Source organism: Heterocephalus glaber, unplaced genomic scaffold (genome assembly GCF_053883595.1).
Source record: "Heterocephalus glaber isolate CG9 unplaced genomic scaffold, H.glaber_assembly_v1.0 deba00001444, whole genome shotgun sequence".
Taxonomy (NCBI): domain Eukaryota; kingdom Metazoa; phylum Chordata; class Mammalia; order Rodentia; family Bathyergidae; genus Heterocephalus; species Heterocephalus glaber.
Window position 1 is genome coordinate 857,306 of NW_028258297.1, and position 24,010 is coordinate 881,315.

The window sequence follows — 24,010 nt, forward strand, 5'->3', positions numbered from 1 at the left end:
GATCAGAATCCTTCAATGCTGGGATTACAGGTGTGTCATGGCACCTGGCTCAGATTTTTAACTGCTTTTGGGGTGCCGGGCAGCACAGGAGCCGGGGAACCCACACCAGTCCATGGCAGGAAGTACATTTCCAACTTTTGGTCTCTGCACACACATGCACCCTCATGGGCGCGTAGAGCAGGGATGCTCGTATCTGGGCTGTGTGGGGGTCACCTCTCGGCATGTGGTCCTGTGGGTCTGGTGATGTAAGTTCTTACAGAGGGACACACTATATGTGAAGGCTCAGTAGCTGTTTCTGGACAGTGCTCTCTGAAAGGTGGATGGGCTGCCTGAGCTCCATCCCCCAGCACTGGTGGCCTCAGTCTCCTGACTTATGCCCTGGGCATGAGAAGCCCAGGAGGAAGCAACTCCCGGTGTCGGCTCCTGGGGTCCTGGATGTGACAGCTTCACGGTCACTGGGATCTCTGTGCCCCGTGCCCCTCACCAGCTCTGGCTGCCACCTTCTGCTCAGCTTCAGACAGGACCAGCAAATGTCCTGACAGGAAAAGTCCTGAGCACGGGACTCGCCTTTGTCCAGGGCTCCTCCTCCTGGATGCTGTTTCCTTAAACCTGGCTGTCTTGACTGCTCTCTGACATCTTCAGAAAACCCTTTTCAAAAAGGCGTTGTGGGCTTAGGTTACAGCTCAGTGGTAGAGCACCTGCCTAGCATGTGCGAGGCCCTGGGTTTGATTTTCAGAATTGCAGAAAAAAACCAAGAAAATAAATAAAAAGAAAAAGAAAAGGAAAAAAGGATTTATATGGCTTTGATAATTCTCAAGGGAGGGTTGGCCTGACTCCAGCTACTCCCTTATAGTTAGATGTCAAGGAAAGGGAGTTCTAGCTTCAGATAAGATTGTTTTATTATTAGACAACTGGTAGTTTCATTCACAGAGCAGGATGCTTCTGAGGCTCACACATAGGGCTTTTTATTACCTGAGACACCTGAAAATCCAGGAACCTATCCAAAATATCACCTAAATGCAGAGAAACTGCATGGAGAGTCCCACAGGAGCACCTGTCCCTTGGGACTGCTGGCCCCTTCCTTAGTGCCTGAGGGTGCCAGGTTCAATAGGTGCCACAACTCTGAGTGAAGTGTACAGGGGAGGGTGCTCCCAGTGCCACTGGAGTGGGTCCACAATCCCTTTCAGACATGGATGCGGCACAGGGCACTTTGGCAGAGAACGGCAGCATGTAGCTGTGCGTGTGAGGACACCACGCCACGCTGGCACCACTACTCCATCCTCCGTCACAGCCAGGTGGCAGGAGCAGAGAGACTCCCATGCCCACTGTGGCTGTCCAAGGAGCAGGGGACAGGTGCCATCCTGCCAGTGACGTGAGCTGCCCTATTTTAGAAAACTCACAAAACTCAGTACTGCAACATTCTAAGGATGTTAAAATTCAAATAATCCTCCCAAACACAGGCTGGTGAGCTGGCTGTGGACGCTACTCCCTCCTTGCCACCAATGGCCCTGGCTGATGTTCTGAGGACACCACCCTGTAGCCACACTCCCTCTAACACACGACCTGGAAGCCTCTGCCATCATCACCACCATGGGCGGAAATGTGGTTTAAGGATCTGTCTGTGCTCCCCAATGCCTGGCTGGAGCTGTACAAATGTGGTTTCAATGTGTCAGTTCCCAAAGAGGATGCCTGTTTTACCCTCCCCCCAAATAAAAAGCAAGTACCCACCAGCACTAGAAAATTGCAAATAAAAAATTTAATTTCAGAAACTGAGTTCACCATTTATAAATACACTAAAGCATAGTCCACACAAATTTAGATTAAGTATAGGTACAATATTTTAACAAAATGACAGCTTTTCTAAAAGATCAATATTAAATTGATTTGAAATGAGAAAATGAACCCTTTTTTCAGATGTTAACACAAAAACTTTGAGGACATATTGATTGTTAAAAGAATCTGACAACTGATATTTCATTCTGATGTCACTGGGATTCTAAACACCCAAGTGATGGCTGGATCTTCCCTAGCATAAAAAATCTAAATGCCTAAGGCTATTTTCACAACTGCAGTACGACCAGCACCTTCCCTGTTTTAAGAAGCCATCTCCTCTAAAAGGGATCTTAGCCGTAACTGCTCAAACTGGGGGATCCGTGTACATGATGTGTAGGGGATGGCTTCAGAGCACAGTGCTGAACAAGCCGCACAGAGATTGGATCAACAGGTTGCTCATTTTTAGGTACTGGCTAAATCATAAGCACAAGTTTACAAACTTGGATCCGATTTCGAGGAGCTCATGATACAGAGCTTGGGTACCTCTGAGTTAACCATGTAAAAACCTGAATACAAAGCCCGGAATGGAACGTTCTGGTGGCCAAATGACCGATACTCTGCGACCCCTCACTTCAGTTTCATTTCAAATGCCCTGTCCTTGTTAAAGAGTCAGCTTCCAGAATATTCTCTCTGCTCGACGCTTACAGCCTACAGCTGAGAACTGCTTGGTCAAGATAGCTCGAACTCCACCTCCTGTTCACACCTTTCCTTGGACAGCCACGAAAGCTGTTCTGTTGCAATTAAAGCAATGTTAACTGAAATACAGTACCTGATTTGTGGTTTTTACACAATTGAATAAAAGACCTGCAGAATAAAACTGTTTATGTCTTCTTTCCATTCTAGTAAAACAAATTACTAACCCCTAACTTTAAAAAACTTTACAGTTATGAATTAAAACCTGATCATCCTATTTCATCATTAGAGAGAGGCTGTTGCCAGTGGACTTCTGAGAACGCACCGCAATACCTGGCTGCAGGAGGAGTAAGGCACACGCGGACACGACGTGAGAGCTGACAGGCGGCCCTAGAGGCCGGCCCAGTATCCCACACGGCCCTGCTGGGCGGGTCACAGCCGGGTACAACTGCGCTCCGAAGAGCACCTCTGGTCTGCGGCTCCGTGGTGGGGTCAATACTGAAAGTATATCAAGGGCAGATTCACTTTCAAAAAGATGAGTTTTTCAAAATGCTCCATCATGAGCCTGGGCTGGCCGAAGCTGCTGTTCTCCGTGTGGGTGCTGAACAGCTTCTCGGAGGTGACTGTGCTTGGAGGACAGCCCAGAAAGCGGACGGCTAGCGTGGACAGCACAGGCCAGGACGAGCGCTTCAGGTTCCAGTAGGCCAGGGGGTCGCAGCCGTGCTCCAGCACCTCCTCCTCCAGATAGGCAAGCACCATGTCCTCGGGCGGCTTTTCCCTGCCACCTCTCCTCTTCACCTTGGCCACCAGCGACCACAGGTCCTCCCCGCCGGAAGCTCCTGGCGAGGACCCTGAGTCACAGCCGTGGGAGGCGACTGTGTCTTCTGAGGTAGAATTCAGTATTTCTAGCTCCCTGATTAAGTCCTGCCTGTACTGTTCTGCCTCCTCCTCCGTGAACAGGGAGGTCTTGTAGCGAGGGTCCAGAAGCGTGGCAAAGACGTACCTGGGGTCGTGGAGGGTGGCGGACAGGCGGCTAGCCATGGCTTCCTTCAGTGACTTCAGCATGGTGTCGATGCCCATCGTCTCCCCAAATAGCATCTCCACCTTCCTGCTGAGGATGTGGATCATGGGGATAACCTGGCTCAGAGTGGATGCATGTGTGCTCATCTCCCGGCTGGCGGCGTCAAAGGGCCTCAATGCATGGCACACAGACTGCATGACTTCCCACTGGTCGCAGCTGATGAGCTCCCGGAAGTTGCACTCAATGGACATCTCGTTGATGGCCCTCTTCTGCTCCAGCAGCCGCTCGAGCATATGGAAGGATGTGTTCCACCGGGACGGCACGTCCTGGATAAGTGGGTGCGGTGGCAGCTCATACTCTCTCTGCAGCTCTGCCAGCTTCTCCCTGGCCCTGGGAGACCGCTGCACACGCTCGCACAGCTTCCGCGCCAGACTCAGCAGGTTCTGCACCATCCTCTGGCTCTTGATGGCCTCATTCACAATCAGGTTCACCGTGTGGCTGAAGCACTGCACGCTTGAGTGCTCTGCCTCACTTAGTGTCTTCCCGATGTTAGGGTTGTCTGTGACTGTGATGCCAATCTGGAGGCCAAGGGAGGTCACCCAGGCTTCCCACCAGCACTCCAGCTGCTTCTGGATGCTATTGCCACTGTAGTCACAATCGACCTGCGATACATCCAGGAGGGCTGAGCAGTGGTGGTCCTCGCAGTGCGGGCGGACAGAGGATGTGAAGGTGACCCAGTGCGCTGTGAGGGTCAGGTACTCACGGGTCTGGTTGCTCATCCAGATCCCAGAGGTGAAGTGGACCACCCCACTCTCTGCTTCCTTCAGCTGTGACATAATGATCTGCTTCACATCGTCATACATACCTGGGATAGCTGTCCTGGAAAAGTAGGAAGGGGAGGGGAGGGAGTACTGAGGTTTCAAGTATTCGAGCAGCCTGCTGAAGCCAACATTGTCTACTAAAGAGTATGGCTGGAGGTCAAGTGCAATCATTTCAGCGATGAGACTTGTGATTTTTTTGGCAACTGGGTGAGAGTCGTAAAGCTTCTCATTGGAGTCACTGAAGGAGGAAGCTCCTGGCACCTCGGAGCTCAGCGGCCCCTGCCCAGCCACAGAACAGGGTAGCACGGGCTCTGAGGTATCAGTCTTGAGAACATGGCCATGAAACCGCTGCAGGTGTCTCAGGAGGCAGCTGGTGCCCAGGTTGGTGGGCTTCTTGCCTCGGCTGATGGTGCGGCCACAGTGCAGGCACACCACTTTGGTGGAGTCCGCGGAGCAGATGGAAAAGTGGTTCCACAGCTTTGAGGTCTTCTTGCTGTGGACAGGAAACAGGACCTGGTGGTTTTTCCTGACTGCAGATGGCAAGACACTCAGCGTGGAGGAGGAGCTCTCGGCAGAAGCCAGTGTGGCATATGGAGAGTTGGCCAGACTGGCACCCAGGAGATCCTTCTGCACACCGACCACCTCGGGATGGCGCCTGTACAGGTGCCGCATCAGACAGCTGGTGCCCACGTCCCCCTTCCTGCCCCGGCTGATGGCACAGCTGCAGTGGCGGCACACGGCCTTGAGGCTATCCGTGGGGGCCAGAGAGAAGTGGTGCCAGACTTCTGACTTGAGTCTCCTCATTACCTTCTTATTCTGCTGAAAGATGGCCCCTGATTCAAACCTCCTGGGACTCAGCCCGTCAGTGCGCGGCTTCTTGTGGGAGGACACAGCCGAGGCCTCAGCGACGTCGTCAGAGGATGACAGCACGGACGCATCTTCCTGGAGCGTGTCCCCAGGATGGGCATGGAGCGGCAGGTCCTCGGCTAGCTGGTCTGGGGATGAGGCAGTGGATGGGCACTCCCCCATGGGTTTTCCTGGAGAGGATGCCACAGAGCTAGGGTCGCCCTCAGGGGGCAGCAGGGTGGGCAGCAGTGTAGGGGGTGTGGAGTACAGGGGTGGGATGCCGGGGCCACTCCCATTTTCCTGCAGCACAACGGCACGGTGCGCCCGCCACATGTGTCTGATGAGGCAGCTCGTGCCCAGGTCCTTGCCGTTCTTGCCCCTGCTGAACTCGTTCATGCAGTGCACACACACAGCCTTGGAGCTGTCGAGGGGCGACAGGTAGAAGTGCTTCCACACGGCGGACCTCCTCCTGGAGCCAGCCGTGCTCCTGGGAAGCAGCAGGCTCCTCTCAGCCAGGCCGTCTGCAGCGGCCTCATCATAGTGCACCGAAGGCAGGTGTGGGGAGCAGCCCGCTAGGGCCTCCTCTCTGCCAAACGTGTCTGTGACTCCTTCCGAGGGCACCGCGGACACACACTCCTCCTTTATCCGGTCAGGGGACGGGATCTTAGGCGCCATGTCTGGGACGAGACTGACGGGGGACAGTGTGGCGCCTAGGTCACCCGTGTCCTCGGGCTGCGGTGGGAGCAGGAGTGAGGGCGTGGGGAAGGGTGCCCCGGCGAGGCTCCCGTTCTCGGGCGCCAGCTTGGTGGGGTGCGCACGCCTCACGTGCCGCATCAGGCAGCTGGTGCTCAGGTCCTTCTCATTCTTGCCCCTGCTGAACTCCTTCACGCAGTACCTGCAGATGGCCTTAGTGCTGTCTCGGGGGGAGATGAAGAAATGCTTCCAGGCTGGAGACTTCTTTCTGGAGCTCAGGTGGCGGCCGGAGAGGAGGCTCTGAGTGACGGCCTCCATGGCCACACTGTACAGGGTGCTGCTGTACTGGGAGAGCAGGGCCCCGTACTCATCCTCACTCTCCGCGGGCAGGCACTTCCCGGGGGGCCGACAGGCGCAGCCTGCAGCCCCAACCTCTGCCTGCTCGTCCCCACTGTCTGCTGGCCTCATGTCCTCCTGCTCACTTTGGAAGTCCATTCTTTCCAGATGGTGGCTAGGGATTTGAGCATCGTCTTCCTCCTCTATTTTGAAATTTATCTTATCAGAAACGAAATCCTCGTCCCCTTTGGGACAAGTTTCCTGGTTATTTTCCATGACCAATCATAACTATCCCGCCTGCTTCGTCATGCTAAAGTCTCAGGCTAATGAGAAATTGGTCCCAATGCTCCGTCGTGGCCCGAGTGCAGAGCACCTCCATGTTTCACATGCGTTCCGTCCTCCAGGATGGCTCTGTGGACACAGCCCATCACAAACCTCACTGAACAGTACGCAGTCCTGGCAGGAGCCGTCACAGGGCCCGAGGCACTGTGTCCTGGGAGTGCCGTGTAGAATGTGTCCCTGGAGGTGTGGACGTACGTACTTTTGGCCAGACTTGCCTCTGCTGCTAAGGACAGGACCCTTGCCACCTTGTCAGCACACACTCAGTCCTTCTGCATTTCCTATAAAAGATGACAGCAAAGTAAGCACAGAGCCAACCCATGCATTTCATTTTATTTATTTTTTTGGTAGCGGAGATCGAACTCAGGACCTTGCGCTTTTGAGGTAGGTGCCGGAACCACTGAGCTAAATCCCCGGCCCCTAACCCATGCATCTTAGATCTATACTGTCATGGACATGTCATCCCAAATACAAAAAGATGGAAAAGACTTCACAATGGAAAACAGAAACAGAAAAACCAATTCCCTGACATTACACAACCCATTCACATAATAAAAATACCCTATGGCTGCAAAGTAAGCAAAAAGTAGATATGAATTAAAATTCAAACTGCCTACTGGCAGAGGATCAGAGGAACACAGAAAAAGAGCTACCATGGTATTAAAGTTATTTTCATAGGGAATTTGCATTGCCACTCTTCAGTTTACCGGAGGTACTCAAAAGCTGAGGTTAATCAGAATTGATTTGAAATCAATTCATTCCACCCTGCTCTATAAGTAAAATGATCATTTCAGACTAATTTGGCAGAAATTCAAAGGATAATGAAAGTGTATAGGGCAGGAGTGGAACAGTTTAATAAAAAAATTTAAAAAGTAGCAACAAACACTGGCAGTTTGGGTACCAACACCAGGGAGTGCACGCTCACTGTGGCAAAAGTGCTTCATACACAGCCTGGGCTGCTGGGAGTGAGGTCAGGCTGGGTCGGATATGTGGGTGATGGGCGGAGGGGCTGAGCCTGTGCTGGTGGAATGCAGGTCATCCAGGCAGTCCCAGAGCCGTATCATGACTCCCCCCACTGGAAAACAGGCTTCAGCCATAGCCATCTGGGCTGATCAGGGGTGGTAGGTAGCTTTAGGTAGGTAGCCTGAGAAAGGGTCCCAGTCACCCCTGGAAGAGTCCCAGGCTCATAAACCTGCCAGCTTCCCTGACAGGACACGGTGTGGCAGGAGGCTTCCCAGGAGCACAGGCTGCAGCCAAATACAGCCCCAAATAAGGGCTGGGGCACACATAAGAATGGATGCTTAGCACACACGGGGCTCTGGGCTGAAATCCTAGCACCACAATTAGCTGAAAACCTAAATACCACTAAACACACTAGGAAACAAGCCACCCTGAGGGACAGACTGCAAAAGCAATAAGCAGCACTTCTACAACACCAAAGATTTGTTTGCTGCAGTCACCACACACTTGATGTAAAATGATCATACACACACACACACACACACACACACACACACACACACACACACATTTTGTTTTGATCGGGGAATAGTAGGGATTGAACCCAGGGCGTTTACACTGAATTTTATCCCCAGCCCATTTTTTGGGGGTACCGGGGATTGAACTCAGGACCTTGTGCTTGTGAGGCAGGCACCAGAATCATGGAGCTAAATCCAACATGGGCTTGAAATTGGGATCCTCCTGCCTCAGCCTCAGAGTGCTAGGATCAAAGACATGTGCCACCACACATGGCTCGTATGTAAAATATTTAAAAAATAATATATAGAAGCCAGGCATGGTGGTACATGTCTGTAATCCCACTTACTTGGGAGCCTGAGCAGGAGGACTACAAGTTCAAGGCCAACCTGGGCAACTTAGTGAGACCTTGTCCCAAAAAATCAAAAGGGCTGGGGACATAGCTCAGTGGTACAGTGCCCCTTGATTCAATCCCCAGTACAATACACACACACATGCACACGCACACACAATAAATGAGAAAAACTATAAGACCGTAAAGAGTGGAAAGCCAGATTTGGAAAAGAATCACATAATTAGAACACTGTAAATAAATCTAAACCACAGTGAGTTTCCAATACACACCCACCAGGATGGCCAGAATAAAAAAGTGAGTAATGAGGATGTGGAAAAATGGGGACCTCACTGCTGGTACAAACGCAAAACAGCACAACTATCTGAAGTCTAGAATTGTGGCTTCAAACGGCAATTCTACAGCTAGATATACCCCCAGGAGAACTCAGAACATGCGTCCACATGAAGACCTGGACACAAATGTTCTAGAACACAGTCTACTGAGACTCAGAGCACGGAAAGAAAGCACAGTGTGGGGCAGGGGGAGGGCAAAGGAAGAGTTAGGACAGGAACAGATTCATCCAAGGGGGAATTTCCTACTCGGCAGCCAGGCACAACTGCACCTACATGGGCTCCTCCTCTCACTCCAGTGGCTTTGCTTGTTTATAAGGTGCGAGGGGACAAGTTACTCAGGGCGACTGTGGTGGTCAGCACTCAGGGGGAAGCTGGATCCCTACATCAATCAACACAATTCACCCCTTTAGGAGAAGGATGAACAGAACCCAAGATCATTTCAATAGCGGCAGAAAAGCATGTGATTAATTCGACATCTGTCTTGATAAAAGCCATCAGCAAATAAACAACAGAAGAAACGCTCACTTTGCTAAGGGGCATGCACAGGCAGCACAGCCACTTGGTTCCTGCCTAATGACAAGGCCTGAGGCCTCCTGAAGATCAGGAAGTCAGTCTTGTCACACTCAGGCTGTGCCCTGGAGAGGAGGCTAACTCTCGGTCTGGCCGCACACTGACCTGTGTAGAAATTCGAGAACCTGCGGAGAAGAACCCATGGACAAGTTATCGCCAGGGCTCTCAGAACCACAATGTGGCATTCCTACTCAGAGCACACACAGCACCAGGCCCAGAGGGTAAGGACCCAGCCGTGGGGCTTACAGGCTGCTCTGGAGCCTCCCACACAAGGTGAGCCCCAAGCCTCATGGGGGGAAAGGTGACCGCCACTCACCCACCCCATAAAACTAGTCTAACAGCACTTACGATGGCATAAACACTACCACATGCAGTAAGTACAATTCAAAAGGCTGATATCAAACAAGAATTACCAGACATGTGGAGAAGCATGAATAGAAGACCTATAACCAAGGTAAAAACAGCTTCTACGAGCAGACCCAGATAGGACTCAGATGAGAAACTTAGTAGATGACGACATTAAAACAGGCTTTTAGGGCTGGGGATTTACTTCAGTGGTTGCGCCACCTGCTGCGCAAGCACCAGGACCCGAGTTCAATCCCTGGTACCTCCCCAAAAAATAAAAATTAAAAAAAATAGAAAAAAATAAAACAGGCTTTTATTTATTTATCTTTTGGTACTGGGAATTAAGCCAGAGGCTTCACATTGAGCTCCATCCTCAGCCCTTTTATTTTTCCTTTGAGACTGTCACCCAGCATATGCCTGAAACCATGGAACAATGAATCTTACACATTCTTTTCCTACATATCCATGTCCACAATGAGGTCTGATTTACAAATGAGGCACAGTAAAATGGGACAATCAGAGTAGCATGGTGCAACGACAGTTACGTGAATGCTGTCTCTTTCCAGACAGTCAAGACAAATGTTTGTGTCTGCACTGTGGCTGGCCAAGGGGGACCGGAACTGTGGGACTGGGGATGTGCGTGCTGCCCACTGCTGACTTTCCAAGAGAAACAACATAAACCAGGAGACAAAGGTGCAAGATCTCCAAAGTCCTACAATGCCAAACTAGAATTTAACGACCAGCAAAAATATTCCCACCACGTTATAAAATAAAATGCTGTTACACAAATCAAACACAGGTGTCAGCAGGCAGTCTGGACAAAGGTGGAGGAGAACATGCTCCAGGCAGAGGCGACACATCTCTACATGCAGCACAGACAAGCGCGTGGCCACACAGTGACAGCTCGGCCTCTGGCACTCGCAGTGCTACATCAGTGCCTCGCTCCCAGGTCCTTCCTCAGGATGAATTAAACACCAACAGCGCAAACATCCATGTCCTCAGGCATGTGCATGTCAACAGAAACTACAAGCATATGCTGACAACTCCATGGCACAGGATCGGGCTTCCTTTCTAGGACTGTATGTTTTCTCTCCACATGGGAGTCCAGACCCCAGTACCCTGGGTAAGGTGCTCATTTACTCAGTCCTGTAACTCACTGGAAGCAGTTTTAGAATTGCTAAGTTCCACCAAGGAAAAGCCACACTCCTCTCTAGAGATTAATAATGGTTTGTACTTTTCTGTCATCAGACCCGAGGATGCACAATCTAGCACTATGTCTAGGAATTTCTTGGGTAAGTTTTCTCCCTTAAGTGTAGCTATTTTAGGGCTGGGGATTTAGCTCAGTGGTTCCAGCACCTGCCTTGCAAGCGCAAGGTCCTGGGTTCGATCCCTGGTACCAAAAAAAAAAAAATCAAGCTCTCAATAAAAGAAAAGTAATAAAGCACTGAAGAATTCCATTTCACATGGTAGCCCAATTCTCAGCAAATATCTCATAGGTTAGAGAAAAGTGGAATTAGACTTTCAAGTATAGCTATTTTATGCATTTGAAAAATTTTATGTTTATTTATTTGTTTGTAATACAGCCTAGACTTTAATTTCCTCAAATCTTTTAATAAGGACAGAATTAGAAACTGCAAAACCGTTACTCATGGATGATACTACCAACAACAAAAGACTGATAACATATCTTGGTTAACTTCAAAATAAATGGAGGGGCCACACCATGGCCATACCCCAGCACTTGGTGGTCCCAGTTCCACAAGGTGGAAAAGAAAGAAGCCACCCTGGAAAGGACACCCTGGGCAACCCAAGGGCTGAGCTGCTGGAACTGGGAGTTTTCTGCAAGGAATAAAGCAAAGGACAGCTGGACCCAAGGTAAGTTTAGAGGCTAAAGCAAAACAAGCCATGCACCAAGCCCTGACACAGCATCAATAAACTTCAAAGGGCTGAAACTATACACATCTTCCAACCAGAGGAATAAAATTATAAAACAATAGGGCTGGGGTGTAGCTCAGTGGCAGAGTGCTTGCCTACCATACTGAGATCCTGGGTTCCATTCCCAGGAGGGAAGGAGGGAGGGAGGGGTAGAATAATGGTAGAGAGAGAAAGGGAGAGGGAAATGGGACTTCAGAAGAACAGTCAGGGATGCTGCATGCCTGGTTCTAAAAGTGAGGGATCGGGACCCATAGCCCTAGAGCCCAGAAGGAAACGCAGCTTGCCCACACCTTGATTTTAGCCCAAGTGACCTGATTTCTGACCTAATTTATGATGTTATAAGCTGCTAAGCTTGTGGTGGTCTGTTAAAGCAAAACTAGAAAATTAATACAATGGAAGACAAAAGCAGGAAATCAAATGCTGCAAGAGGTTAAGAGACAAAAATAAGGAGCAGAAAAGCCATCTTTACAGATAATGAAATAAGCATAGCACAAAATCAAAATGAAAACTGGAACTTTTCATTTCAAAAGAAGCTAAAGATGTTAAGAAAATGATACAGGCCAGGCATGGTGATGCATGCCTACATTCCCAGCACTTGGGAGGCTAAGGCAGGAGGATCACTGTGAGTTCGAGGCCAGCCTAAATTAGAGAATTTGTCTCAAATTAGAATTGGAAATTTGTCTCAAAAAATCTAAAGAAAGGAAAGGAAAGGAAGGAAAGCAAGCAAGCATAAATCCAGACAGAAAAAAATCTGAAATGAGGTTATAAATCCCAGGAAAATATTAGAAATAAAAGTAAAATATAATTTCAAGAACAAAGACTAAACTAGAATAAGCAAAGAAACTCCACAGATGATGTCTTAAGATAAACAGAAAACAAAGTTTTTATTTATCTCTTCATCCACAAAAATTTTTTTTTGGTACCGGGGATCGAACTCTGGTCCTTGCGCTTTCGAGGCAGGTGCCGGAACCACTGAGCTAAATCCCTGGCACACAAACATTTTTTTTTTTGGTACCGGGGATTGAACTCAGGTCCCTGGGCTTGCAAGGCAGGCGGCAGAACCACTGAGCTAAATCCCTGGCCACACAAAATTTTTTAAATGAATAAAAATGACTCAAGAGAAACTGATGCATTTAAGACAAGAAGATCCAGCTTACAGACAATCAGAGTAGCCATCCCTCAGGAGTGGGAGAAGACAAAGGGGTAGGGGTGAATGTCAAAATCTTTCCTGAAATGAAAGCTTTGAAACTGCATATCGAAAGGGCATGCATAGGGCCGGGGATTTAGCTCAGTGGTTCCTCCACCTGCAACGCAAGCTCAAGGACCGGAGTTCGATCCCCGGTACCAAAAAAAAAGAATGGGCATGCAGACATCCGTCCTGAACAAATAACACTGACGTGTATTCTAGCTAAACTGCTACACCTAAAGAAAAATAAATCCTTTGGGTTCTCAGTCAAAAACAAAGTTACTTATAAGAGAAAGAAAGGCATCATGTTTTGACAGCAGTGCTTTGAGAAGGCAACAGAAAGGGGTATTTAAGATATTCAAGAAAGAAAATGGGAACCAAGAGTTTTATACCAACCCAAACTGACTTTCAAGCTAGAGGATGCAAGCTATTGTTCTGATTCTTTGCTATGAAACACTGGAGAAGAATCTCGGCCACAAAGACAAGAGAAATGACATCAGGATTGGACTGGAGCAACCTAGTATGTAGTTACTTGCAAAACTTGGGTAGAATGAGGGCTTATGGGGGAGAATGTAAGAGGCAATGGCTGTGTGCTGCCCAGGATAGATACCATGTGGCTGGGAAGAAGTCTGGGAAGTTTTACAAAGAAAACATTCAATAGCTTCCAGCAGTGATATAGCAGGCAGTGGTTCTGCCATTGTTCTGACATCCTGATGTGTGCAGCCAGAGATAAAGCACATGAATAATTATGTGACAGTCTAGTTCTCTCATCTCCTGTGTCCCTGAGGACCAGGAGATGGACACAAATTCAAGCAAGGTCAAGAGAGCTCCAGATTACATGCACTGGCTCTGCTCATTGCAAAGGGCGGTGAACAACCACCACCCCAGGGCAACAATGTCTCCACTGACTGGACTATGGTTCTGAAACCACTCTTCCAAGCCATTAACAGGAGCTCAAGTGAAGAAGTGGCTTGGAAGATACAAGATGAGCTGAGAACATTCTAGTACACCAGACAGCAAGGATCCTCTGACACAGCACTAGGACTATGGCAAAAGGATCGAGGAGCAGACTTGTGAAGGTTTCCAATGTCCAAATGAGACAATCTGAACATAAATAAGGATCATCAGTGCCATTCATTAATATGCATCAGTTCATAATACCCAAACAAAGTCCTTATTTGGTCACTGCTATAGTGTAGGTGTGATATAAGGCCCAAAGGTCCACGGAAAAGCATGGTCCCAGACTGCAGGACTGGGAGGTGCTGTGGACCTGTAAGAGGGGGATCTAGAGACTCCATGGGGCAGTCAGGATGCCCCTGCCAGGTGCTCTGTGCTTCCCAGCTTGTGCTGGACAATTCGTTCCAACATCTAACACTGCCATGTGGCTGGCACCCTTGCCAGAGGTCAACCCAGGAGAGTCCTTTGACCTTGGACTTGATCCCCCAAGACCTCAGGTATTGTGTCATAGTAACACAAGGCTAACACAGTCACCCTTGCAGGCTGGTGGAAAAATGATTATTTTGAACACTGATAAATAAAAAGAGCAAGCGTTATCTTCAGTTTCTTACAAAAACTGCATCACTAGGTGACTCAATGAGACTCAGGAGACATCCAGCATGAGGTGCTTCCAACAGAGCCACACAAGCAGCCTCCCAGCAGCTTGAAGGGGAACCTCACCAGAGGCCAAAGCTGCCTCTCATCAGCCTCCAATCCAACTGCTGAGCCACAGGACACACACCCCTCCCCACAGCACCAGCAGGATCTCCACTGTGAGAAGCACACTGCAACCTGGATTCCCCCCAGCAGCTTCCACCGGAGGGAGATGGGCTGCAGGCAGTACCTGCAGGGGAGGAGACTGAAAGGTCATTCTTAAAAAAAAAAAAGCAAGTTTATGATGCAGAGGGACTCAGTTCAGAAACTATAAAGAAAACCAGAAGTAAGTACCATAAAAGCCAGGCCAGGCTGGCAGGTGGCAGGTTCCTCATCCTGGTCAGGCAATGAGCCTGGGAATTGGCAGGCTGGGGAGGCGGAGGTGGGTTTTATTTCTTGACCTCAGCACTGGTTTATAAATGTGTCCACCTCACAGTAACTCATTTAGTTACAAATTTATTTTACTCAGTTTCAGCATCTGTGCTATAGTTTAAAGCAAAAAAGTGTTAAAAACACACTTATTAAGCTACAATAACAGGGCGTTGTGGGACTGGTGCAGGGCCAGCAGACAGAGCAGACTGGAGGGGGTCCAGGGCCAGATCCCAGCATGATGCCCACACCCCGCTTGGCTTGTCTGCAGGTTTCTTTTTTTCTATACTGGGGGTTGAACTCAGCTACATCCCAGCCCTTTTTATTTTGAGACAAGGTCTCACTAAGTCTCCCAGGCTAACCTTGAACTTGCAATCTCCAGCCTCAGCCTCTTGAGTAGTGAATGAGTCAGGGGCATGTGTGACTGTGCCTGACCACCCTACGTTTTTTTTCTGGTACTGGGGATCGAACTCAGGACTTTGTGTTTGCAAGGCAGGCATGGTGCCACTGAGCGATTATCCCTGGCCCTATAACCCACATTTTTATAGCAGTGATGCTGCAGAGACCTCCTAAACAATGGTTCTAACACTGTGTCATGGTTTGAATAGGGGTCATCCCTGCTGACCGTCCTGCTGAAGTTTCACCCCCACTGTGAGACACCAAGAAGTGGGACAGGTGGTTAGGGCTCTGCCCTCACCATGAGTGGTTAATCCACTCCCACTATTAAGGCATTAACAGGTCATCTCCAGTGAGTCTGCTCTAAAAACCTCTCCCTGTCTCTTGCCACATGAAGCTTGCATCGCCTAGGGACTCTGCCAGCAAGAAGGCGGTCCTCAGATGCAGCCCCTGGCAGCTCTTGCCCCCACAGTAGTAAGCATTTGTGGCTCCAGGCACTCAGGGGTTCATGGAGGACCACAGAGCCCATGAGTCTGGAGCCAGCTTGGGCCCCACAGTGAGATTGTCTCAGAATGCAAGGGAATAGACTAAGAGACAATGAGAGCTCTCGGAAAACATGATCCTTCACTCTGAAGCTCACACCATCCCAAAATCAACTCTAGGTGGGTGGCTGAGCTAAACCAAACACAGTAAAGGATGTAATAAAGGGAAAAAAACCTTCTAAATTTGATTTAGGGAAAAGTAGCCTTAACCACTGTAGGAAAACAAGTAATCAGGCCACATTAAAATTAAAAGAAATTATTTTCTTCAAGAAAACATTAAGAGGGCCAGGGATTTAGCTGAGTGGTTCCGGCGCCTGCCTCGCAAGCACAAGGACCCGAGTTTGATCCCCAGTACCAAAAAAAAAAAAAAAGAAAAGAAAAGAAAAGAAAACATTAAGAGAATAAAATATGAAATTTCAGAGTAAGCAAAGATTTAGGAAAATGGGAAAAAGGTGAATGGCACGTCCCAAGATGTGATATAGAAGCAATAGAGCTAAGGAACCCAGGCATGGTGGCACAAGCCTGTAATCCCAGCACTCAGGAGGCTGAGGCAGGAGAATTGCCATTAGTTCGAAGCCAGCCTGAACTACATAGTAAGATCCTGTCTCAAAAAAAAAAAAAAAAAAAAAAGCTAAGGACAGGGCCTGTACCTTCCTACCGACCAGGGGAGACCCAGAGCTGGAGAGGGATCTCGCAGCCAGGGTGCTTGCCCAGCATGCACAGGGCCCAGCCTTTGATCCCCAACGCTGAAAAGGGTTTTTTTTGGTACTGGGGATTGAACTCAGGACCTTGCATGGCAAGCATGGTGCCACTGAGCTAAATCCCCAGCCCAGCACTGAAAAGAAAAAGAAAAGGCCCACAAAGTCAAGGGGATATAGACTGAAGCTACCACGGCATTGCTCATGGGCACACCAAACCCCAAGACCCCTCACTAACCAGCCACTCACCTGGTGCATGGCCACGCTGCCAAGAGCACCCTTATCACCAACACTGAGGCAGCACATGGCACACAGCACTGCATCGAGTGCTCCGGGGGCTCTGAGAAGAGGCCACGCTGAGCGGCCTGCCTGTTCGGAAAAAGGAGGCTGAGCATTGCGGGGCTGCCAGCACTCTGTGTCTGGGGAGGGTGTGCTTTCTTCCTGGTTACTACGCCCTCACGTGGTGGGAGGGACGGCAGCTCTCAGGTGCCCCTTTTAAAGGGCACAAGGAAGGACCAGTGCTGAGGGCTCTGCCCCCAGGGCCCAGTCACCTCCTAATACTACTACTGCGGGGCTTAGGTCTCAACACATAAATGTGGGGGAACCAACTTTCAGCCCGCAGGTATATGCCCAAGGGAAATCCCCTCAAACATGCAGCAAAGGCAAACACAGCAGTACTGACAACGGCCCCAAATGGCTATGCTTATTACACTTTGGGACAGACTCACACAATGGAATATTACACAGAAATGAAAATGAAGAAACACAATCACAGTCCACAAATATGCTGAGCAAAACAAGCTAGACAAAAAGAAACATACACTGTGAGGCTCTGCTTCCACATCCAACAGTGATACAAGTCACAGGTGAGGGAGGGGAGGGAAAGCAGCAGCACAGAGGTGATTTTCCAGCTCCGGACCTGCTGAGAGGATCATGAGTTCATGGCCAGCCTGGGGAACTTAACAAGACCCTGTCTCCAAATAAAATGAAAAGGGCTGAGGACATAGCTCAGTAACACAAAACTTGCCTAGAAAGCATGGGGCCCTGAGTTCAACCCTCAGTATTGCTGAAAAAGAAGAGATGCAGGGTGCCTAGTTACAGTGCTTCAGGTCTGTATCAGAGCCAGGATTTATCCACAGTACTGATTCTGTGCTCCAGTAAACACAAATTAGTTTAAAAAGAAACCAATCAGCATGTACATAATCTGAAAACCAATGACAGGGAAACACAGATCCTTCCAGAACATATCCAGTCCCTCTAGGCTGACCCACTGCCTGTCTCCACAGCTAGAGTGTCACCCTTGGGCAGGCCCAACTCCCCCGATGGACTGAAACACAGCACTCCAAGGCTGCTTGGCACTGTGCGAGGACAGACTGAGCAAAGGGAGGCCGAGGCAGAAAGGAGGCATTCAGACTGAAATCTTCCATTATTTAAGTTTTTTTCCAGCTTCAAAGACAAACTAAAGGTTGTAAATCAAAGAATCCTTCCTGTAGATTAAAAGAAGTGAAGTGGGAGGCTATTATTCTGTTGAAAGATTTTTTTTTTTGGTACTGGAGATTGAACTCAGGACCTTGTGCTTGTGAGAGAGGTGGCAGCACCACTGAGCTACATCCCCAGCCGCTCTCTGTTTAAAGATTTAAGAAGCCACCTTCCACACTCCTGTGGTGCACAGTCAGCAGGCACTAACATCAGCAGACCCTGAGGTCGGCGGAGACTGAGATCGGTGGGCATTAGGTCAGTGGGAATTAGGGTCAGCAGGCAGTGAGGTCAGCGGGCAGTGAGGTCAATGGGCACTAGATCAGCAGGCAATGAGGTCAGCGGGCAGTGAGGTCAGCGAACACTAAGGTTGCTGGGCACTGAGGTCAGCAGACACTAGATCACCAGGCACTAGATCAGCAGGCACTCACACAGGAGCTCAGTCTTCTTGCTGCAGTAGGTGGTCACCCAGTAAGGCACCAATGTGACAATAATGGGCGTTTGAGGTGCTCAAACGCTTTGATAACTTAACTTGTCCAACTCAGTAAAGAATCCTTTTTCATTTTCACATTCAATTGAAGCTCATTACACTGAAACTACTCGAGATGCCATATCTCACACAGCACCCTGAAAAGACTCCACCTGGAGCCCAGTGCCCACTAGCCCACAGAAGATCTGGAAACCTGACAGGATATTTGCCTTCTGCCCCACAACCATACAAGGACAGGCCCTGAAGTCACCTTCTTCAAACAAGAAACTCGCACACCCTCTGTCACATTGCTTCCTTTCAGGGGACCTGTGACACTCTCAGACACACAGAGTCCACAGCTCGGTGTCCTCCGTGGAAGACAGGGAAGATGGGGCAGTGTGGGTGCAGGATGAAGTAGAAGTAACAATGGCTGCACAAAAGAAGGGAGACGTTATGGCAGATATTTTTAATATAGTTTTGACCTTCAAACTATGTAGTTTTTTTGTTTTTGTTTTTTTTTTTTTTGGAGACAGGGTCTCGCTTTGTAGTGCAGGCTGGCCTCAAACTCACGAGGATTCTCCTGCCTCAGCCTCCCAAGTGCTGAGATTACAAGCGTGTGCCTTTATGTCCAGTGATGTAGTTATTTTATACAAGAAAAAATTTTAAATTTCGAATTTGAGTGTGGTGGCACATGCCTGTAATCCCAGCACTTGGAAGGCTGAGGCAAGAGGGTCATCATGAATTCAAGCCCAACTTAGACTACAGGGCCAGCCGCAACTACATAGTGAGACCCTGTCTTAAAAAAAGCCACATCTGAAAACAAAATCTAAATGTGTATCAAAATGGGCAACATAATTGGAGAAAAAGAGTATCTATCAAGGGACTTTAAAATGGTACTTTATTCATTCATCCCAAGTGAAACATATACAAAAATTAAAAGAATTTTTAAAAATACAAATTTTAGTCACACATGATGGAGCACACCTACAGTCTTAGCACTTAAGGATCCTGAATTCAAGGCCTGCCTGAGCTGAGCTATATAAGACTGTCTAGAAAAAAAAACTCATAAACTTTACAATCAATCTTATATGCATTTTAGGGAAATGTTAAGCAATGACACAAATGTAAGCTAGGGATGTAGCTCAGTGACAGAGCACTTGCCTAACATGCACAAAGCCCTGGTTTGATCACCGCCACTGAAAATAGCAGCAATAACGAGATGCAAATACAACAGATACCTTTCTTCATTAAAAGGAATGAAAGGACTCAAGAAATGGCTGGACTCAGTGGTTCCAGCGCCTGCTGCACAAGTGCAAGGTCCAGAGTTCGATCCCTGGTACCAAAAAAATAAAAAAAAAAGAAATGGCTGGATGCAGGTCTTGAAAGGAAAGCCAAGGTGAGGCAAGATGAGCCAAGGTGAGCCAGGACAACAGGTCACAACAAAGTGTCCATGAAAGATGAAGGACTTGCCAAATGTGAAGGACCCAGGAGCCAGCTGCAGGGGCTCCTGGCTGGTCCTGTTTATATTAATTTGAGTGTCACACATACAACAAAAGCAAAGATTTTCCACAGGTTATAATATAGTGAGGAATACGAATCCACAAGTAAAACAAACAAAAGAGAATCCACAAGTCTGCCTTGGTCTTCAAAGAAGAAAAAAGAGAAACAGAAACACCTGGCACAAGGGGGGGTGACTATTATACCAAAGGCATCCTCTCAAAACTGGTAATGAGGAAGAAGTCTCTGTCCTGTCTTCTGAGGTACCTGTGAAGGAGGAAGGCAGGTGAGGTGAAGGCAGAAGAGCAGCAGCATGGAGAAGTCCACATGCTGCTCTTGGGCCCCTGTGGCATCTCACACACTGACTGCAGTCCTGGCGGGACAGCCTCAGAGCACAGTGCCATCTACAGCACACCCCAAACATGCCAGCTAGACCCACTCAAGCCTCCTGCTGCCAGGTCACAGGTACACGTGGGGCAGAGACCCAACACCCACTGTGACGCAGGACTTCGGATTGGGGAAAACAGCTACTAATGATATGTGGGGGAACCTGGGAAGATCTGACTGCCAAGGGCTTCCGGGCAACACCAGGGGTTCTCATTATGCTTCTTAGATGCTCTCCATCGTGGGCTGGAGTAGAGAACGTTCTTTCCTCTTTCCTGAGGGGAAAAGGACACTCAGAGATGAAGTATCCTGTAGCTGAAATTTCCTTCAAAGAGTTTGCAAGCACCTGCTGGAGACACGTGGCAGGGTGGGAGTGTGTGTGCATGCACACACTCGTGTCCCAGAAGTCTCTAGATCAGAAACTTCCCAAGACTAGCAGTGTGGCTGTCCTCAAGGAGCTAGTTCCCTCAGGGACAGGGAGGTCTCTCTTCCCAAGGCCATGAGTAAGGCCTGATCTAAACCTGAGGGCGACCTTACCCTACTCATAGGCTGTATGACATAATTTTTTTTTTTAAGAGTAGGAAAAGTTTATTGGGAAAAAAAGCTTCTGCCTAAGAGAGACAGAAGGGGGACCGGAAAGTGGGTTGCCTGTGCATGACATAATTAATGTGTTCCAGGGGCAGCAGCTGCATCAAGTGCCTCAAAGCCAGCAACACCACAGAGCTGCAGTGCCCAAGCAGAGAAAAACCACAATCTGCGCCTGGGCCAAACTGAGGTGGCAACCAAAGCTGACAGTCAACAACAGCGGGTAAGAGTTAAACTGCACAAACCCAAAACCAGAGCTAGAGCCAGAGATGTGGTCAGAAACCCTGATAAGGCTACCTAACAAAGCACATTCCACAGTAAGCAAACAGACCATGGTAAGGTCAGCTGGTCCCTGTGCTGTCCATGACATGCTCTGGGTCACAAACCAGGGCATGGATTGTTCGGCCTGCTTTCTCTGTGGGTCTCCTGAACTTGACAACAGCACACTCACCGCCTACCCTTCCCTTTAGGGTTTGGGCTGTCCTTCAGGTCAGGCCTCAAATCACAGCTGTGGCCAAAAGCTACAGAAAATCTTTAAATGTCCTTTTGCTCACAGGATGTGAAGATGGCTTCTATGACACAGCAGCCAAGCAGAGCGCTCCTCAAGCACCATTCGGCCCCCACCCTGCTCTCTGGCAGGCAGGTGCAGCAGTGACCGCAGGTGAGTGCAAGCAGTGATCACGTGGCTCTGGATGAAGACTGGGACCTCCTAGGTCTGCAGAAGTGGGGAGGCCAGATGCCAGGGCAAGCCTAGGGCTCAGGGGCAGGTTGTTGCAGCAGTCACAGAAAGAGTGCCCTTGCAGGCCAGTCCCAGAGGCTGCTATTGTACAGACTGTGGGCCAGAGCTGCTGTGAGGCCTTTACCTGCAGGCAGCTGCTGGCAGAGCTCACATCTTGCTGGGCACCAAGCCCGGCATCTTCAGGCTCTGCTAATTGGTATATGTGCCCACTGGATCCCCAACATTATTCTTGGGGAGCTGGGGAGGGGGCTACAGAAGAAGGTGACTCACTCTGGCCCTGGCTGTGTCACAATGCTTCCCACGAGGCCTTTGGCCTCTAAGTGCTAAATGTCCCTCCTTCCCAGAGGTCTTCCAGAGCAATTCTCAGACAGAAACTGAGACATCTCCTGTACTTGTACCTGCTGGAATTTTTTCCTCAGAGTACTTACTGAGCCTTTTTGTTTGGTTTGGTTTTTGAGACAGGGTCTTGCTAAGTTGCCCAAGCTGGCCTTAACTTTCAATCCTCCTGCCTAAACCTCCCTAGTAGCTGGGATTACAAGTGTGCCTGGGTATTGGGCTTTTTTTCTGTTTTACGTCAATCCCTACCACCACTACTACGTTCTTTAAGAGCAGGGCCTTCTGCTGTGCCAGCAGGCACAGGGGAGTCAGGTGGAGGGGAAAGAGGTGAGCACACCCTGGGCAGAGTGAAGTACCTTGGAAGATCAGTGCCTGTAGATTGGAGCCCCAAGGAGGGGGGTGAGACTCACAAACTGGGTACCCCTGTGCCCCAGACAGTGGATGGCCAGAGCTCAGCAGCTCAAAGAAGGTCAGAGCTAAAGGCACACTATGACCAGTGGCTGAATTTAGTAAAACACAAAAGGGCTACAGGAGCAACAAATCTGCGCAGCTTCCTTGGGCCTTGTAACTTGAAAGTCACACAGTAGTCAGAAGAATGACAGCCACAGGCCCTGAACTATCCTGTGCAGACGCTCAGAAGGAAACAGAAGGCTAGGAGGAAGCTGGGTTGGGACTTAGTGCTAAGGCCAGCCACCAAGCCCAACAGTCATTTACCTGCTTTCTCCCCTCCCAAGGCCACTGCCACCTCAAGGAAGAGGAAATCCGACTTTAGTAGAGAAGCCAGGTACTGCAATTGTGCCTGCATGCAGAGTAAAGAGGACAGCACAGGCAACGGTCACTTACTGTCTTCACACTTCCAGAGCTCCACTTCTCACTGCAAACTCTAGGCCCACCAGGGACCTGAAACACATTTCACTAAGCAGACAATCCCTTGCACATACACAGAAGTCAGTCAGTTCTCAGAATTTACCTAAAACTTTCTACAAGGTGTTAGGGAATCTGCGTGTCTGTGGGCATGCACACACATCAGAGTTGAGCTTTCACATCCAAAAACATTAACTACCACATTCAGGAATAAAGTGGAACTGTGTTGCGAGCGGATGGCTGTGCACCATCCACCTGTCAAAGCACGGAGTCTTCAAGCTTTCTTTCAATGTAAATTAACTGCATCCTTTGGCTAAAGACAGAGTTGTTGAAACTTTCTAAAGCTTCACAGAATTCTCTTAACGTGTACTAGATCTTCTCCTGAGAAAAAGCAGGCCCTGGGGAGCAGATACCATCTGTTGGAGAACTCAGGAAGTGAGCATCCTCCGGACAGCCCACTGCAAACGCTTAGGGCCCCGAGGGCGCCCGCCGAGGCAAGCGCAGAGAAATCTGCTCTCCACCATTACTAGAAATCAGAATTAACTCGCGGCCGAAGTTCGGGTTATTTACTGACTCTTTAAAAAGCCCAACCGAACCCTTCCGGGTCTCCAGAGGGTATCCCCACGATGACACCGAGAACGCACGGAAAACTCGTGCTTCTTTGTACGAAGTCGCAGGGCTGCCCTTGCCCCGGCCTCCTCCGGAGCCCTAAGTGGATTTCCGCGGGCCGTGACTTAATCTGATCAGCGCCAACTTCGGCGAGCGTGACTTCCCTGTTCACGCGCCCGGGACAGCGCCGGTGCCGGGAGGGTGGCTGGCATGGGAGGGACAATGGGCCGGCGGTGGGGAGGAACGTGGGAGCCGGACGCGCGGGGGCCGGGCACGCGAGGAGCAGCGGGGCGGGCCTGGGCCGGCGGCCGCCTGGCAGCTGTCAGCGCGGGGCCGGGCCGGGGCGGGGCGGCGGGCGGAAGGCCCGGGCCTGAGGACAATGGCGCGGCCCGGCCCGCGCGGCTCGCACCGGTGGCTGGCGCGGGGGTGTGTGGGGGGGTGGAGGCGTCGCGCGCACTCACCTGCGGCGCCGGCTCGGCGCGGCTCGGCCCGCGGGCTCGACGGCGCAGGGCACGGCGGGCGCGCCCATTCATTAACCGCTTTGTCTGACCCCGTCGCCCCTCCCGCCGCCCCGGCCCCGCCGCCGAGACGCCGCCGGACGCTGCGCCCCTCCCAGGGCCCCGCGCGGCGCGGGGGCGTGGCCGGGGCGGGACCGGAGCGCGCAGGCGCAGTCCC

The 24,010-nt window shown here is 50.0% G+C and overlaps 1 protein-coding gene across 2 annotated transcripts; it reads right to left on the bottom strand.

Moving 5' to 3' along the window:
• Positions 1 to 1,345: 1,345 nt before the first annotated feature.
• On the bottom strand, positions 1,346 to 23,960 carry Zbed4 (zinc finger BED-type containing 4). Of its 2 annotated transcripts, none has more exons than XM_004845365.3 (2): positions 23,797 to 23,960; positions 1,346 to 6,803 (listed from the first exon to the last, which is right to left on the bottom strand). In XM_004845365.3, exon 2 carries the CDS (start codon positions 6,457 to 6,459, stop codon positions 2,959 to 2,961), a length of 3,501 nt encoding a protein of 1,166 aa, XP_004845422.1. In that variant the 5' UTR covers positions 6,460 to 6,803; positions 23,797 to 23,960; the 3' UTR covers positions 1,346 to 2,958. The 2 variants fall into 2 exon arrangements, with proteins under 2 accessions (XP_004845422.1, XP_087069781.1); XM_087213655.1 differs by lacking the exon at positions 23,797 to 23,960 and adding an exon at positions 22,577 to 23,742.
• Between the last annotated feature and the right edge of the window lie 50 nt (positions 23,961 to 24,010).